This window comes from Engraulis encrasicolus, chromosome 11 (genome assembly GCF_034702125.1).
Source record: "Engraulis encrasicolus isolate BLACKSEA-1 chromosome 11, IST_EnEncr_1.0, whole genome shotgun sequence".
Taxonomy (NCBI): Eukaryota; Metazoa; Chordata; class Actinopteri; order Clupeiformes; family Engraulidae; genus Engraulis; species Engraulis encrasicolus.
Window position 1 is genome coordinate 39,669,786 of NC_085867.1, and position 17,968 is coordinate 39,687,753.

A 17,968-nucleotide genomic window follows, 5' to 3' on the forward strand; every position below is an offset into this window, starting at 1 on the left:
GTACTGTGTATGAAAGAATTTCCCAAGTTTAACTTTGTAAGAATGTATCAGATCCTTAGTCAGAATGTTATCCACAGTGTTCTGGTGTAAGGGCACTTTTAAGGTCATGAGAACTTTTTACAGTTTGGCACTGACGCACAGGCATGAAGGCGGAGGTGGGAGGTGGTGATCGACCAGGCATCTCGACGGCAGTTGGTTCAGTAACGGCTGAGTCACTTTTTTGTCACCTTTTCCCCTCTTAGTCCTTCTCATCTCTCTCTTTCACTCTCCATTTCTTTCTATCTTGACTTCATCTCCAGGCACCCCCATCATCACGATTGTCTCGTTTCTCTGCTTTTTCTCACACCCTCTTTTCATCCCACTTGCCTGCTCCTCTTCTCACCCCTACTCCTTAATTAGCATCACGAAGCAGCAATAGTTCAATGCAAAATTTAATTAAGATTCCTGACTGGGAGAAGTGAGCGAGCGTGTGCGACAGAATAGACAGAGAGCAAGCCGTCTGATCAATGTGTTGCAAAATAAATTACCATGTCAGTTAATAGGTTAACATGTACAGTTAAATATTTGATATGGTGCAACTTTATCCAGAATTACAATTATGTTTTTAATCAATGAAGCTACGTACATCTTACAGAACTTGTTCTTACAACGTTCAACAAGATAACCTTCTTAGTTAACCAGATTAGTAAAACAAAGACCAAAATGCACTGTGCGACACATCAGCAGGGGTGAAGAGATATTGCGGTAACTTCATGTATGCAGCGACTTTTTCAGCAGAGCCATGATCTTAAAGGGACACTGTATGAGATTTTTAGTTGTTCATTTCCAGAATTCATGCTGCCCAATCACTAATGTTACCTTTTTCATCAATACTTACCACCACCATCAAATTCTAAGTATTCATTATGACTGGAAAAATTGCACTTTTCATACATGAAAAGGGGGATCTTCTCCATGGTCCGCCATTTTGAATTTCCTAAAAATAGCCATTTTTAGCTGCAAAAATGACTGTAATTGGACCATACTAGTTAATATTTGTTTATTACTTAGTAAACTTTCATGTGAAGATCAAATTTGGCGATAGGGAGCCCAGTTCCAATGAGCAGCATAGTTGCAGTACCTTTTTTGACCATTTCCTGCACAGTGTCCCTTTAATATCAGATCTTTTGAACGGGTCTGGTCATTGCTTTAATATAGTAAAAATGAGGTGTTCTCTGCGATACAGTAGGTAATTTAGGCTGCATTAATGGAGTATTGGAGCAAGTACTATCCCTTCAACATTCATAGTGTAAGACTACAGAATATCTCATTGATGTCAATATAAAGCACTGACATGTTAACCTGGTTCTCATACAGATGGATGTTCATCCGAAGTTTAACGAAGATGCACGAAGCACAAAGGGTCTGCGTGAGAGCTAGGGTACTGTATGTACATGTACTTGTATTGAGCTTACAAAACAGTGGAGAGCAATTGAGGTATTCTGAAAACTTTTTATATCCAAAGAATGCAGAATATTTCATTTGTGTCAGTATGAAAGCACTCAGGTGCACTCAGCTTACAAAACAATGCGGAGCAATTAAGGCATTCTGAAATCTGGCTTTTCATATATTTGAGCAGCACAGAAAGTATTGTCAAGGGGGGAAAACTAGTAGTGCAACAAATTGCATGATTGCAGTCAATAGGGAGGAGCGTTGTGCTCATTTGAGTTTCTGCAGAGACTCCATTCTAGTGGGGTCATGTAACGTGTAGGTGTCTGCCAGTCTGTTGCGCCCTCTCTTTCTTCTCTTTTATGTCATCCACCAGGTTCTTCAGCCGTCCCAAGTGATGAAGTGCCCTGCAACATCAACAAAGTCACAATCACAGACATTTTTTTTTTTGTTTTTCACAGTTTAATTCGCCTTAGAGACAGGCCCAGTCCACATGGGATCAATGGAGGGTTGTAAAGCAAATTTGTTGTAAAGAATATTTCTGAGGTCCTTCCCAACCTGTTACAACTTACAGAACCACTGAGGGAAATTTGGAATCATTATTTTGAAAGCTCACAGCTGACTAAAACTCACCTTTGTAGTGACTCCCCACCAGGCACAGAGATGTAATCCACCTCCAAATTAGGAACCTACAAAATACATTTCAAAAGGTATTAAACACAAAACCCTGTAGGCCTTACAGAAATATCAAGGTACCACATGCTGCAACAACAAGGCTGCTACCCTGACCTCCTCAGTGGGTGCTTGGTGCTTCTGAGAGAGAGGCAAAGGTAGAGGGAGAGGCGGAGGTATCTGGCCTTCACAGTCCGCACCGGTGTCTCCTCCAGCCGGCTGGTCCAGGGAAACCCTCTGCTCCACAGCTTGCAGGCTGAAGAGCATCTGTTTCAGGGCCTCCACAGGCCCAGGGTGCTTCCTGCTGCTGTACCCAGAGGAGCTGGAGTAGAAGGTCTGGAGGAACAGACACACCACGTAAGAGCATGAATTATATCAAGGGAGGTACTGTACAGACATAATAGGAGACAGGGCCGGATTAAGATGGCTCGGCCCCCCTAGGCTACAGGTCCCTGGCAAAAAAAAAGACAAAATTACATAGACCGTGCCAATTCCGCGCTATATATTAAGTCAGTCAACTATAGAGAGGCGTATTCAAAAGAGATGTTTTTTTTTTTTAATACTGCATCTGCAATTCAGCAAAATTGTGTCCCCTCCTTTGACCAATCAGTGGAGTCCTTGCCTGGTGGGGCCCCTAGGCAGCAGCCATATCTAGCCTGTGCATTAATACAGCCCTGATGGGCGAGCATGCACTTAAAGACCTACATATGGCAGAGCATGTACTAGATTAGCCCTGTATGATCAACACTGTATTAAGATGAAAATGATTTTAAAAGGTTAATTCATGTACCACATGAACCCTGTTTGGTGAAGATTTTACAGGATGTACAGTCACCAGTTAAGAGTAGTTAGTAGATTCTACATTACTCCTTTATGGTGTTAGGGAACAGTGGAAGAGAAAGTATGGCATCGCATCACAACACACTATGGTGATGGGAATTTGATTTTAAAGGAGGCGGAGAGACTGTGATCAGGTAGGTATGACAGTCACACATGTTATGGCAATAATACATTCAAGAGAAACCGACAACAAGCAAATTTGAGTACAGGTATGTAACATCAATTTGATGCTGTTAAGGATGTATGTCAATGTTAAGTTTCAAAATCCAGAATTAGGCAATCTGGATAAATGATATTTTTAAAACAGGTAGAAGTAGTAATTGAGCTAACTAGACTTCATAAAGGATAGAGAATTGACATGTGGCAGTGGAAGTATGCAAACCTCTTCTTTGGCATCGCCACCACACTCTTCAGGCTTCTGTGGAGTACAACTGACCCCTACTGGCACAGGAGACTTACTGCAGAAAAAAATGCAAAAATCATCAGGCATTGAACTTGAACACACAGAAACAGAAAAAGATGCCATAGTTATACAAGGTTAGCCCTTTCTTTTCCCCTTGTCTATTCTAGGAACAAAGTAAAACATATGTTGAAACTTAGTTGGATAGCCAGCTAACAGAGATTAAGCTTTTTTTCAAAAAATAAATAAATCTGTACTCTACAAACACAGCCCCTATCCTTAACAAGATAGTTTCAGTATCAATAGTTGGGACCACCTACAAGGACCCTTTTCATAAAGGGTAACATGTTTACATCATAAATATCCCCATTCAACTTCTTCTCTAAAAGCAAGACGATGGCACTTTCTCAATGCCGTTCTAGCCTTGCTAGGACGTGGAACGCCCAGTGATTGGATACTCTTTGGTGAACTCCGCAGTATCCAATCACCAGGCGTTTCACGTCCTAGCAAGGCTAGAACACTTGACATTGAAATGGCCCCAAAGTGTTTAAATATATGTATTTGCACACTAACAATGTGACGGGTGGGTTGTCCCATGAGCGGTCCTCCTCTAGGACCTCCTCTGTGCCCCCTGGACTGCTCTTCTGCTGGGGCAGGAGCTGGGGCTGGGGCTGGAGCTGGGAGCTGATCCCTAGAGAAGGGGAGTGCAGAGCCTGCTCAGCCTTCAGGATCAAAGACTCAATCTTATCATCTGTGTGGAGAAGGAAAACCATGTAATTATAAAGCAAAGAGAACACAGCGCATCAGGTAATTATACAACCATTTTTGAACTACATTTTGATGTCAGGTGTTTTGATATTGATAAAGATTAGTGAACTTGACTTTATGAATGTCATGAAGGGAGATGATTGTAGAGAAATGTAGAGAATACGTAACAAAACATTGTGTTCTTCTAATTGGAAGAAAGAAAGAAAGACCTAGCAAAAGAAAGAAACAGAAATTAATTAATTAAGAAAGAAAGCTTTCTGACCTCTAAAAGGCTGGCTGCTGTCCGCATCTTTCTGGTTCTCCACCTCCAAGGCCAGCTGCTCAGCAAACTGCAGCCTCAGCTCCCTGAGAGTCCCCTGTCCATCCAGCCCCTGCAGAAGCACTTCCGTCTGGTCACTGTGCGCTGCCTCTGAAAAGCCCGCCATCACTCTTTGATGACCGGTCAAGTCTTTCATTTTCCTCCCGTCATCACTGGTTACTTGACTCGACTCATCCAGCTCGCCTACCCAGGATGGCACTGGGTGCCCAGGCCGTGTGGCGTCGGCGGGCTCAGTTGAAGGGTCGCACTCCTGCAGCCAGGCTGGGTACTTCAGGTCAGGGACGCTGGTGACGCCGGAGAAGTCCATCTCGGATTTCTGACTGGTCATCCAGCGCGGGTAGTGGTGGTTGCCGGGAGATCCTTGCCCTGAAGACACTTTGGAGGTGACGTGTGGCGTATTCAGGTCGGCAGCTGAGGTTTTCACAAGTTGGCTATCAACCTGCTGTGTGCTCTCTGGCAGAATGGCCTTAGTCCTCTCAGTTGTCTTAGCTCTCTCTGTCCTTTGTTTGAGTTCTGCAGGCTTTTTCAAAGGAGTCCTCATGGTGCTGCTCAATTTTGTTCTGGCTGAAGACGACCAGTGACTGTAGCTCTGTCCGACTGAACTGCATTCAAGCTTGGATGGAATGATAATGTGATGAGACTTGTGAACCGGTGTTGCTGTGGTCCTTCTGGAGCGCTGGGTTCTGACATGAGGTTGAGGACGGAGGCTGTGTCCTGGTAGTTGTGTGTCAGACTGGGAGAGCAGAGCAGACGTGCGGGTGATGGGCAAGGAACCATCGCAGGGCAGGACCAGGAGGTCATCTGTGCTCAGGCTCAGGCGATCGGGATTTCTCCGCTGAGTCCCCACTGGCAAATGGAGGAAGTTGAGCTCCTTGTCAGACAGGCTCTCTTTCAGCACTGGAAAAGACATAAAAACAATAACAAACTCTATGTGCTGTGCGTTTCAATACATCTATACATTACACATGGCCATGGCCATTATTAACGACACAATACAGAGGTAAGGAGGATAGGAGAAGAGCTACAGGGGTCTCGAATGAATATGCTGACAAAGATGTTTTAAGTAGAAAAGGCAAATGGGGGTCATTTCACGTGAAATCAGACGCTTTGGGACCCGACCGATCCGGATTTCAATCATACTTGGTGTGCCTTTTTAGTAGCAAGGTAGCACCCCAGAACTGCATTGGTTTGAATCTGACACTAATATTAAGGGAGAAACAGACTAGGAAAGGTTCACATGTGAGGGTAGGACACTATACATTCAGCCTTGAATATATCAGTCAGTGTTAGTCACAAAAAGATGCCTGTGGTGTTATTTGAAAGCTCTTTTCTGGCTCTACATATTACACAATCAGCTTGGAATACAACAACTCTCAGAATATGAATTATGATAAATTGAAAAATTAAAAATTGAATATCTAAAAAAACTATATTTTAAAATGGCCAGTTCCTTGTCCAAACGTAGCCGGCAATGTCATTAGCAACACCTCAAATGCTGGTGTTCGGTTCTTTATTCATTTCAGAGAGAATTTGACTCACAAATATGGCATCATACAGACCACTTACTAATAATATGGTAATACCATAGTAGCATCACATGACAAAACAAAAACAAAACAAAAATGGTCAGTTTCCATGGTCCCAGGTTTCAGAAACTAATGCAGATGTCCATTTATACACAGCAAATGATGATATGTGAGTGTTTGAACATTCCTTCTCTGTGTACCTGTGTCATCTTCCCTTTACCGTACTTTAAATAGATAATCAATGGCTACACTCTCATTGTGTACTCTACCAGTGCATTTGAAGCAGCAGCTGTGTCTTTTGTAGATAATGTATAAGTGCGTCCCGTTGCAGTTACAGGTTCCACTACCAGAAGCACATCCTGATGATCCATGACAAGTCTATCTGGTCTGAAGGGAAAAGTGAAGGATGGAGATGGTCCATGAGGATGCAGGAAGTTCAGTTTCACCTCTCCAGTGCTCGGCATACATTCCTCAACACATGCTAGCCACCAGTTGCCATCATATACAGCTACAACATACCCTTTGATGCTTGAAAATGTAACACATTCCTTTACTGAGCTCACTCTTTCAACTCTGCCTTCTTTGAATGCTGAAAATGGCCTAACTTCCACTGTGTCCATTGACAATGGGCAGAAGCTGTGTAGTTTTTGAGTACCTGGATTAGTTCTTGCAGATTCCAACCTTTTCAACAGGTTCTCAGCTTCATGATGGTACATCTCTGTTGTGGCAATGGATGTTCTTGAGAGAGATGCACCATCATGAAGCTGAGAACCTGTTGAAGAGGTTTGAATCTGCAAGAACTATTCCAGGTACTCAAAAACGACAGAGCTTCTGCCCATTGTCAATGGACATTAGGCCATTTTCCGCATTCAGAGAAGGAGTTGAAAGAGTGAGCTCAGTAAAGGAATGTGTTACATTTTCAAGCATCAAAGGGTATGTTGTAGCTGTATATGATGGCAACTGGTGGCTAGCATGTGTTGAGGAATGTATGCTGAGCACTGGAGAGGTGAAACTGAACTTCCTGCATCCTCATGGACCATCTCCATCCTTCACGTTTCCCTTCAGACCAGATAGACTTGTCATGGATCATCAGGATGTGCTTCTGGTAGTGGAACCTAACTGCAATGGGACATACTTATACATTATCTACAAAAGACACAGCTGCTGCTTCAAATGCACTGGTAGAGTACAAAATGAGAGTGTAGCCATTGATTATCTCTTTAAAGTACGGTAAAGGGAAGATGACACAGGCACACAGAGAAGGAATGTTCAAACATTCACATATCATCATTTGGTGTGTATAAATGGACATCTGCCTTAGTTTCTGAAACCTGGGACCATGGAAACTGACCGTTTTTGTTTTGTCATGTGATGCTACTATGGTATTACCATATTATTAGTAAGTGGTCTGTATGATGCCATATTTGTGAGTCAAATTCTCTCTGAAATGAATAAAGAACCGAACACCAGCATTTGAGGTGTTGCTAATGACATTGCCGGCTACGTTTGGACAAGGAACTGGCCATTTTAAAATATAGTTTTTTTAGATATTCAATTTTTAATTTTTCAATTTATCATAATTCATATTCTGAGAGTTGTTGTATTCCAAGCTGATTGTGTAATATGTAGAGCCAGAAAAGAGCTTTCAAATAACACCACAGGCATCTTTTTGTGACTAACACTGACTGATATATTCAAGGCTGAATGTATAGTGTCCTACCCTCACATGTGAACCTTTCCTAGTCTGTTTCTCCCTTAATATTAGTGTCAGATTCAAACCAATGCAGTTCTGGGGTGCTACCCTGCTACTAAAAAGGCACACCAAGTATGATTGAAATCCGGTTCGGTCGGGTCCCAAAGTGTCTGATTTCACGTGAAATGACCCAATAACCAAAGTAATCCAATATACAGGGGCAGACATCCCGGATTCATGAAGTAAAAACCCTACCACATATTTGCTACAGACAAATAAACCAGCTGATCCCAATTACTACACCCATCAGGTTGATGAGATATTTAGTGAAATCACCTGTGCTAGCACACATGTAAAATGAATATCTGGCAGGACTATTACGTTCTCAATCCAGTTTGTCCTGCGTATAAAAAACACATTTACCATCTTTATTTCTCTTCCTGCAGCAGGTTAACCGAGAGGTGACAGCAGGGGTCTTCGGAAGCTTCAGTTCTCCTCCTGAGGACTGCCCAGATTTCAACTGACTCATCTGGAAGTCAGCAATGTAGGCATCCAGAGCCTCTGACGCAGACTCATAATTTCTGTCTTTGAACCAGATGGTTTGCGAGGTGTCATGTGTGCTCCTGGTGTGTCCAGATCTGGCCAACAGCGATGTGACGGTAGACTCTGGGGACAGGATGCCATTGCCACTCATCCTGTGACTTCTTTTACCCCAGTCTTGGTTACGGATTCCTGAAAAACAAACAAGTCAAGTATCAACGAATGGTCTCGAACGACGATAATAAAAGTTATACGAAGCTACAGTGAGACACATATGAAATATATATCTAGGCATATCGTACTTTAGTAATGGTAGGCATAATACTAAAGGCAGAAATTGAAGGCACCCTGGTAATGTAAACAAAGAATGTGTTCATCATTCAGAGCTAACCTTGACAGCTCACAACACAACCTACTTCAATATAATACAAAGCTCGCATACCCATAGCACAATACGTTTAATTTTAAAATTAAATGCATCAGTGTACATTCACTAAAAGAAAATTAGGCTTCTTCATAGCCACCAGGGCTTGCCTGTCTACCAGGACACAATCAACAGGTTGTTAGCTTTTCAAAGAAACCGTTCTGCTATCTCTACTCCTAGCCCATGAAGATGCTGAACAGTGTAACTTACAGTGTAAATTATTTCCAAAGCGTCTGTTCAGAAGTACAAAGGACCTACAAACGCTGAACTCCTCACCAATCCTTGAAACATAACTAGCAAACTTTGCGACTACCGGGCTACTGCTAGCTACCCGCCCCTTGAGTAGGAAAACCCGCCTCAACTGTATATCCAATTGTCCAATGAAATGCAGCGCAGGGTGATTGACGCGTTCTCTTAAAGGGGCAAGTAGACCTAAAATCACAAAACAGAAATTGTCATCCTTATCGACATTGACAGTAGGTCTATTGTTGTTGTTGTGTATCTTTGTTTTGCACATCTCTTAGTCAGATTAAAATGGGTTAAAACGTATGTCAAGAGTTGTTTACATATGCTTTGGTTGAACATTGAAACTTTGAAAGGCTTTTGAAAGAAATGTTACAGTAGCTGCAGCCCAGTGGCTCTGCCAGGTGTACTCAATTATTATTATGAATGATGAATGAAGCAGCTGATTCAGAACACATGTAGGCTATCATCTGGCAAATTTCATTGAAATAGCATCATTGTTGCCTTTTAATTGTCTCGCTCTACGCCTGTTTTATAGGGTAGCTGCTCCTTTAAAAGTGGGTGGTGCTTGGACGTTCTTTTACAGTGCGGGGGAAACTAGCGCCAAATTTTTAATCTTTTGTAGACAGCTGGTTGGAATCGCAAGTTACTTGTCTGTCGCATTTCGCTACATTTTAAACACGTTTAGAAAAATAGAAAAGGCAATTATGGCGCCAGTCTCGAAAAGATCATGTCCCAGTGCCGACGACAGCTTCGAGAAAAGAATTAAGCGTATTTCCATTGAGGGAAACATTGGTAAGTGCGATTTCCTTCTCACATTGTTTGTCAACCAGAGCAGCCAACATGTGCTTTCTTGAAGTTTATTTGAAATATAATGTAATTTGTATGCTCATTTGACCGTGCATTACATTTACGTGATGAGACTCCTCGCAAGAAAATGTTCAGTCTTTCATAAACATGATGTGAATCTAGCAGCAGTCATATAGTTCACGCCTGTAAGCGCGCGCGGCATGCATGTAATTGTTCCAACACTTTCCCCAACTTGTAATGAATGCGTTTGACTCTTATATTAATCGGTGAATTTTAGATATGTATTTCACTGACAGGCAGGCATGTAAACACACTAATTTACAGTATAATTTGACCTTGAACCCTTCTAAATGTATACCCGGCACTTCCTGTTTTTAAAGCGGCCGGAAAGTCGACTTTTGTGCGCCTTTTGGAGAAGCGAAATGAGGACTGGGAAGTTGTTCCAGAACCAATCGCACGGTGGTGCAATGTACAAACAAACCAAGACGACTTTGAGGTAAGAAATCACGTTCTATTCTGATTTGCACATGACATATTCGGAAAACTGTTGTAACATTGTTGTTACAGTTGTTGTAACATTGTAAGGTATGTGATTATATTGTTCCTTTTTACTGTACAGCCCCCTATTGGTCTGTATGATGTAACCTTATCATTGACAGCTGCCTGCCTGTCTGCTCATCTGTTCCGCAGAGGATTGTCCTTTAGGGCAAAGTAGTCGACAGCTGATTGCTTTTCATGGTCACCAGCATAGTGTAACATATCCTGTCAGTGCCAAAGCACCGTGCTATGTATTACCCCCCCCCCATTTTCTTCATGACCTAATTATCAGATGGGTCTCTCTCTCTCTCTCGCTCTCTCTCCCACATACACTGGCAGCGGCACATGTATACAAACTGTTGCCTCCAGCTTAAAAAAATGAAAAAGTAGTAGTGCCCAGCCTGGTATAGTGATGCTGCTGTACATTTAATTATACAGTATAAGTGTATCTTCAGTAAACTATAACTAATATTTTGTTTCACCCATCATTGCTTTTGAAAGAGGTAGGTGCGCACACTGGCAATTGAGCAACACAAATAAACTTCATTTAATTATAACATGCAACGTCTTGATCACCCTGGGCCTTCATCAGGTATATCAAACATCATAGCTCTCATTGGCATCAATATAGTGCATAGTAAGTGCTAACGTACATCACAGATGAGAGATAAGAATAGACAGCGGGACCTACCCACCCAGTGTTCATAGTAGGGTGCGCCAAAGGAAATGCCAAAGTGCGATGAGCGAAATAACTCTTGGCACCAATACTGACAGGCCTTCAGAGTGAGAACTTGTGGTACTTTCTGATCTTGGGCACATAGTGGTGTAGAGGCGGCAGTGTCTGTCTGTTTAATGATGTATTGTTTAGTCATAGATCTTTATGCTTGCAAATGAAAAATAAAACATGATCTCTTAAATGAAGTACAGATTTTATTCCCGCCGTTGTGTCCTGATTCAGCCACCAACTTGTTTGGTCACTAGAGAGAGCCATTACTGTGCAAGTCAGTGGATTTAGTGTTTTACAACGGGGCTGTACAGCCCCCCAGGGGGTGTTGGGTAGCCCTAGGTGGCTGTTGAGAAGGATACAAGGAAGAGGCGACAGTGCTTAGTTGACATCAGGGGCATTAGTCCAATTTATGTTTAATACTAAAGGGGTGTTGGCTGGCTTATGATGAGATCTTGGGGGCGTTGGAAGCCTTATGATGAGGTCCAGGTGCTGTTCATTAAAAAACGTTTGAGAACCACTGGTTAAGTGAGATCGTAGTGCCCGATGAGAGCCAACAGTGATGATGATGATATCTGCCCATCAATGTCACCATCAATTTTGTTGCCTTATATTTAGAACAGGCTTTTATCCAAAGTAACCGAGAGAGTACAGGGTGTTGCAACCAATGTGGCATTGGACACCCAGGGCCAGGAGCAAATGTGCTTAATGTGTACTTCAGTCATCATGGATGAGGAGGCAGCAGACCACCCACATTACTGCTGCTGGTTTGGGATTTCAATCTGTAGGTCTCTCAGTACGGTTCACATCCGAGGGGTCTGGATACACTTTGGCATGTTCACATATGCACGGAAAATGCTGAGTTCACTCAACCTCATAATGCACGCCGTACCACCAGTGGCACGTTGTAATAAGTTAGTCAATAAAAGGTTAATTACCATAGTACTACACTACTATGCCACGACAGCTTTGGTCATAAAGCGTCTGCCAAATGCAATGTAAGTGTAATGACAGGGGGTCTTTGGTAATGCACCATGACTTGGTCATTGCCATTCTGGTAACAGCAAATTTATAACGCCGTGTTTTAACATGTTAGATGGTTGAAAGGGACCAAGTGTGAAAATCCTATAAGACTCTGCTCACAGCGCATTAGGATATTTATGGTTGTATCTTCAGGGCTCTAGAGTGCGACCAATTTGGTCGCACATGCGCCCTAATTTTGCAATAGTGTGACTAAAAAAATCGGAGGTCGCAGGGGTGCGACCAGCCTTTTAGGGAAAAAAACAAATTCCTCTGCAGATGGGCCCGACGTCCCAGTCACTCGTTTGCTGAAAACACTCAACTACAGTACATAATAACAACATGGCTGTGGCGTTACTGTGACCCTCAAATAACAGATTAAGACTTGCTCATTACAATGTGGTTGACAATAAGTTTTTAACAGTTCTACCACAAAGACTCAATGAAGCATGTACTTAACCGTGAAGCACTTGCAGAAACTCTGTGTTACTCATACTCTTCTGAAGACTGTGATGTGGTGGATTCCTCATTTGTTCCCATACGGACAGTGTTTTTCTTTGTGATCGTGCCCACTCTGGTTCTTAACACACACAAAATAAAGATTATACTGAGTGTTCAGGCTTTTGGTTGTTGTACCTTATCATTTCAACTGATAAGGTACAACAGACATCGGAATTTTCTGAACTACAATGTCTACTCAGAACCTCTGAGTTGCACACACACACACACACACACACACACACACACACACACACACACACACACACACACACACATCCCAACGTAACTCCTAGTGGAGGGCATCAGATATGAGGCAGTAATTCTAAGGAAATACACATACACACACACACACACACACACACACACATTCACAATCTGCCTTAGAATAGCGGCTGACGATAGCACCAATGTTTACAAATGGGCCTTCCTGTGCTTTGTAGGAGCTGACGACGTCCCAGAAGAGCGGCGGCAACGTGCTGCAGATGATGTACGAGAAGCCGGAGCGCTGGGCCTACACCTTCCAGAGCTACGCCTGCATGAGCCGCATCCGCGCCCAGATCAAGTCCTCCAACGGCAAGCTGAGGGAGGCCGAGAACCCCGTGCAGTTCTTCGAGCGCTCCGTCTACAGCGACCGGTAAAACAGCGCACTGCATCATGCATCTGTATTTTATTTACACTCTATGACCAAAAGTATTCGCCGACCTGCCTTGACTCACATATGAACTGAACTGCCTTCCCATTCCTAACGTATAGGGTTCTAGCTGGTCTTTCACAGCACAAGAGTACAGTACATCCTATGTCATCTGACGTAGCAGCCTGTTGTCTTTGCTTGTCTTGTCTTGTTACAGGTACATCTTCGCCGCTAACTTGTACGAGAGCGAGTGCGTGAACGAGACGGAGTGGGCCATATATCAGGACTGGCACGGCTGGCTCCACAAGCAGTTTGGCAAGCACATCCAACTGGACGGCATCATCTACCTGCGTGCCAAGCCTGAGGTCTGTCCCTGCTGCCACTGCTGCTGCTGCTTTGTTGATACTTATAGCAAGGACATACTGTATGTGGAGAATTTAAGTCTGGCCACGTCAGGAGATTTATCTACAGTGAATGCAGTTGGCTAGCCTATGAGAAAAATACTTTATTTTACATTGGTCTGTTGTTTAAGTGTGTGGTGTGTATAGTAAGGGCTTAGTATGATGTGTGTAAAAGCTTCGTGTCTTTGCACAGACATGTACACAACAATTGCTAAATAAGTTTTGCTTTTGTCTTTAACTGGTGGTGTCAGCCTGTATTGCTGTGTGTGTGTGGGGGGGGGGGGGGGGTAAATCAATAGTTATCATAGACGACAAAAAGTAGATGAACAGAAACAGCATGGGCACGACACACAATAAATGCATGAAAACCTGTGCAGTTATGTGGGTAGCAGAGGAGTTGACCTGCATGTACCGTCACTGTGCTTTCATGCTCAGATGTGTATGGAGCGGCTGCATCTGAGGGGCAGAGAGGAGGAGCAGTGCATCCCCCTGGAGTACCTGGAGAAGCTGCACTTTAAACACGAGAGCTGGCTCCAGCACAAGAACCTCAGGTGAGACCATAGTGACACACACACACACACACACACACACACACACACACACACACACACACACACACACACACACACACACACACACACACACACACACACACACACACACACACACACACATTGAAGTGCTGCTTGCAATTAGCCTTTCCCTGTTGCTTCAGGCAGACAACAGTGGCATACTGTATGTGTTTATGCCATTAGATGCAGCTTACACCAGCTTTAAGTGATGGCTAACACCACATGAGGCTCATACACAGTGTGCATCATCTACCACATAAAATTGCCTTATGAGCAGACACATATCTACTGCCACACACAAAGTCCTGTTTGTGCGCCTGCAATACTGCTGACACACACACACACACACACACACACACACACACACACACACACACACACACACACACACACACACACACACACACACACACACACACACAGGTCCTGCTGGAACATACACATGGTACTGCTTGTAGACAGACAGTCTTGCTGACCTAAACATTGTTTTGCTGGTGTGCACAGTCCTGTACACATACACACAGCCCTGCACATACAGGGTTGTGCTTACACACACGCACAATTATTTTGTGTTTATTTGCAAAATTCACATAGAAAGTTGCCAATGTTCACTATTTAACTTGAAAGCAATTTACAGAAATGTCAACGCTGGTGGTAGAGGTAAATATTCATAGATGATGCAGCCGGTCCTATAGTTTGTATTTCACAGATGACTTTCCCAGTCTTATTGGGTTTTTAAAAATCAGCAGTTTGTAGGAGTTTTTGACCAGGATACTTTTTGCTTCATTGCAACCCTTATCATGACACAAAGGCTCGACACTAACATAATCTATCCATATCTTCATCTGTTTTGGTCCTAGTATGGAGTTTGAGTATCTGAAGGACATCCCCATTCTCACTCTGGACGTCAACGACGACTTCAAGGGAGACATGGAGAAATGCTCCAACATGATTGAAAAGGTTTGTCTATCATTATTTTGTTACAGCAGCCTAGAAAAAGCAGTGGTGTCTGTCTTTTTCAAGATTCAAGAATGTATTGTCATTGTCAAAAAGGCAACGAAATTGTGTTTGGGGTACAATACTTAGTAGCAGCCGGTTAAGTGCAATAAGAGGTAAAAGTGACACCAGTGCCCAAGCCCACTTAAAGTGCAGCAGAGATTAAGTGCATAATGCTCGACACCCCCCCCCCCCCCACCCCTCTCTCTCTCTCTCTTAAACGCACACACGCTCACACACTCACACACACACACAGAAATGTCCAAAGGATAGATGGATAACATTTTAGATGGATAACATTTTAGATGGTAATGTTCCTCAGCAGTCCTGCAAATTCAAAAGTCTAATGGCATGGTGGTAAACGTTGTTGGCCAGTCTTTTAGTGCGGCTCTGAAGGGACCTGTACCTTCTACCTGAAGGTAGCCGTTGGAACAAATGATAGGCAGGATGGTGGCTGTCGCGCAGGATGTTCTGCACTCTCCGTAGACAGCGTGTGGTGTAGATGGTACTAATCTCCGGGAGAGGCATTCCAGTGATTTTCCCTGCTGTTTTCACCACACGCTGTAGTGCCTGCTCTGCTTTGGAGGAGCTGGAGAACCACACTAGGAACCCATAGGTCAGAACACTGCTGATGGCACAGTTGTAAAAGTTCACCAGTAGTGGTCTGTGGATGTGGTAGCTCCTCAGCTTCCTCAGGTAGAAAAGGCGTTGCTGGGCCTTCCCAACAGCAGAGGCCATGTGAGTGCCCCAGGACAGGTCCTCCGCCAGGGTCACTCCCAGAGATTTAAAAGTACTGACTCCACCACCTCTGACCCGATGGAGAGGGGTTTGTGATGCTTCGGCTGTTTCTTCCTAAGGTCCACAATCATTTCCTTGGTCCTTTTGGTGTTAAGAGCAAGGTTGTTGCTGTCACACCATGAGGCCAGATGTTACACCTCTGCCCTGTAATCCCTCTCAATCGCTGTTGGTGATTATTACTGTAGGGTACATTTTTACTGATGTTCATTGGATTGCTATGGGCCAATTTAGTTTTATGGTTTGGTTAGTCTTGTCAAAATGTACTTGTATGTGTTAGAATGGCTTGAAGGCTGTTCGTGCTTGCCTCGCGCACCATCCTACATACTTCCGCCAAGAGACTTGGCTCCGCACTACGTCTGGTACCTGTTTTCTGTGGACCGACGTTGACCGGTAGGATTTGCGTCGGTGTTCTGACAAACTGTCCTACATAGTAATTTTATCCCACGGTAGGATGTTCTGTCAGACATGACTGTTAAACGATCCTAGATCATCCTACATCGCCATAGATAGACGTCAGACATGTTTGTTCAACAACTTATAAGTTAAATCCTGATTTTCCGGAAAATGTCCTTTCTGCTTCCTGCAATCGCGTCAGATCAAACAACCTCCAGACCATGAATACGAAATTAAATGGTAGTATTATGGGATGGTCAGGACCAGGCTAGTTTACGCAGCAAATTGAGCTTTTTTCACCTCCAAAACCTAAGAAGTCATCCTAGTATTGCAATATCTAAGCATGTAGTAAGTGTCAAAGCTCAAGGTAGCAGGGAGCCCGAATGCAGACAGCAGACGGAATCAGCAGCGAGGAACGTTACATGGGGAATTTATTTGATCACAGAATTTATTTGAACATTTAAGTGCTTGCCGGAGATGCCATGTTTCCATTACACTTTCCAAGTTATATACATATACATACATATACATTTATTTCCAGGGCTATATACATGTAGTCCTCCATTTTTCAACACAAAATTGCTCAAGTGCACATAGAGTTCAATTACTAGTTAGTATAATGTCCCCAATTTATGTATGCATGCATATCTGTCTGCATGTTTCTGTCCTCTGTCATATTGCCATTGTGTCTGGCTGTTATTTTTGCGCAGAGCTCCATGTTTGTCTGATGATGTTTTAGTCTGGATATGTACGGCATGCGCACATGCCTGTGATATTATACGGTTTACATATACCCTACGTATGCAGGGCTCTAAATTAACACCCGCAAACCGGCCAAATGCTGGTGCAAATTCAGTTTGGCTGGTAGAAAATAACTTCACTTTTACTGGTAGTGAGTTGTTGTGTCTCAGATGGTGCACTTGTGTTGTGTATGTTTCAGTGCGTAATTAATACGCCATATGCACCGAAACATGAACACTGAAGTACTGTACACAAGTTCTCCATTTGAGATTGAGCATATGTTTGGCGAGTACGATTTAACAACTACTAGCCAAATTTGTCAATACGCATGGTGTGTGCATATTACATGATTGTGACATCCTCTCTTTCTTAAATGAGTCTTGCCCAGGGATGCAAAAAGTTTTTTCTGTGTAAACAGACAATTGTGTAGTTGCATCATACTGTGTTTTACCGTCATTAAGACCATTATTGTATTAGAAAGTAATTACATTTGAGCCCTCAACAGAATAACAAGACATCACAGTATGGTGTCTCATTTGGTGACAGATTGTAATTGCAGTGTTTATACAATGTGTATAACATTTCTAATATGCATGCATGTGTATAACATTTGTTTGAGGGATTGTTTCTCACATGTTCACGCTTCTCATGTGTATTGTCTGCTATCTGTGTCTCCACAGGTTGAGGAATTCCTGAGCACCCTGTAACTGTGTGTATGTGTGTGTGTGTGTGCGCGCGCGTGTGTGTGCGCGCGCGCGCGCGTGCGTGCGTGCGTGCGTGCGTGCGTGCGTGCGCACGCGTGTGTGTGTTTGTTCGAAAGACCATACGAAGATTCACCATGACAGATGTGGTCAATACCGTATGAACCAATTAATGACATCAAATGCTATTTCTAAAATGTGTACAAAAGCCATAATGTATGGAGTTTTGTCTATCAATCTGCTCATTTATTTTTTGGAGTATTTTTTTTAAATTCACGTGTGCTTTTACA

At 43.2% G+C, this 17,968-nt stretch overlaps 2 protein-coding genes across 3 annotated transcripts; one reads left to right on the forward strand and one right to left on the reverse strand.

Annotated features, from left to right (window-relative positions):
- Nucleotides 1-1,471: 1,471 nt before the first annotated feature.
- On the reverse strand, nt 1,472-8,986 carry c11h18orf54 (chromosome 11 C18orf54 homolog). 2 transcript variants are annotated; one of them, XM_063210588.1, is made up of 8 exons: nt 8,821-8,986; nt 8,070-8,378; nt 4,371-5,324; nt 3,914-4,091; nt 3,327-3,398; nt 2,218-2,437; nt 2,062-2,117; nt 1,472-1,835 (listed from the first exon to the last, which is right to left on the reverse strand). In XM_063210588.1, the coding sequence occupies exons 2-8, from the start codon at nt 8,338-8,340 to the stop codon at nt 1,736-1,738; spliced, it is 1,851 nt and encodes a 616-aa protein (XP_063066658.1). In that variant the 5' UTR covers nt 8,341-8,378; nt 8,821-8,986; the 3' UTR covers nt 1,472-1,735. The 2 variants fall into 2 exon arrangements, with proteins under 2 accessions (XP_063066658.1, XP_063066656.1); XM_063210586.1 differs by having other exon boundaries at nt 2,218-2,436; nt 3,323-3,398; nt 8,821-8,985.
- A 446-nt stretch (nt 8,987-9,432) lies between these two features.
- Nucleotides 9,433-17,729, forward strand: dck (deoxycytidine kinase). Its single transcript, XM_063211351.1, has 7 exons — nt 9,433-9,648; nt 10,044-10,159; nt 12,886-13,079; nt 13,294-13,441; nt 13,913-14,028; nt 14,910-15,009; nt 17,658-17,729. Exons 1-7 carry the CDS (start codon nt 9,561-9,563, stop codon nt 17,682-17,684), a joined length of 789 nt encoding a protein of 262 aa, XP_063067421.1. The 5' UTR covers nt 9,433-9,560; the 3' UTR covers nt 17,685-17,729.
- The last annotated feature ends 239 nt before the right edge of the window (nt 17,730-17,968 follow it).

Coding starts and splice junctions, on each gene's coding strand:
- c11h18orf54 (XM_063210586.1), bottom strand. CDS start 8,340: ATGAGTGGCAATGGCATCCTGTCCCCAGAGTCTACCGTCACATCGCTG. Junction 5,325..8,069: donor CAGGAAGAGAAATAAAGATG/GTAAATGTGTTT, acceptor TGTCTTTTCCAG/TGCTGAAAGAGAGCCTGTCT. Junction 1,836..2,061: donor GGTGGGGAGTCACTACAAAG/GTGAGTTTTAGT, acceptor TTGATGTTGCAG/GGCACTTCATCACTTGGGAC.
- dck (XM_063211351.1), top strand. CDS start 9,561: ATGGCGCCAGTCTCGAAAAGATCATGTCCCAGTGCCGACGACAGCTTC. Junction 13,080..13,293: donor CGCTCCGTCTACAGCGACCG/GTAAAACAGCGC, acceptor GTCTTGTTACAG/GTACATCTTCGCCGCTAACT. Junction 15,010..17,657: donor GCTCCAACATGATTGAAAAG/GTTTGTCTATCA, acceptor GTGTCTCCACAG/GTTGAGGAATTCCTGAGCAC.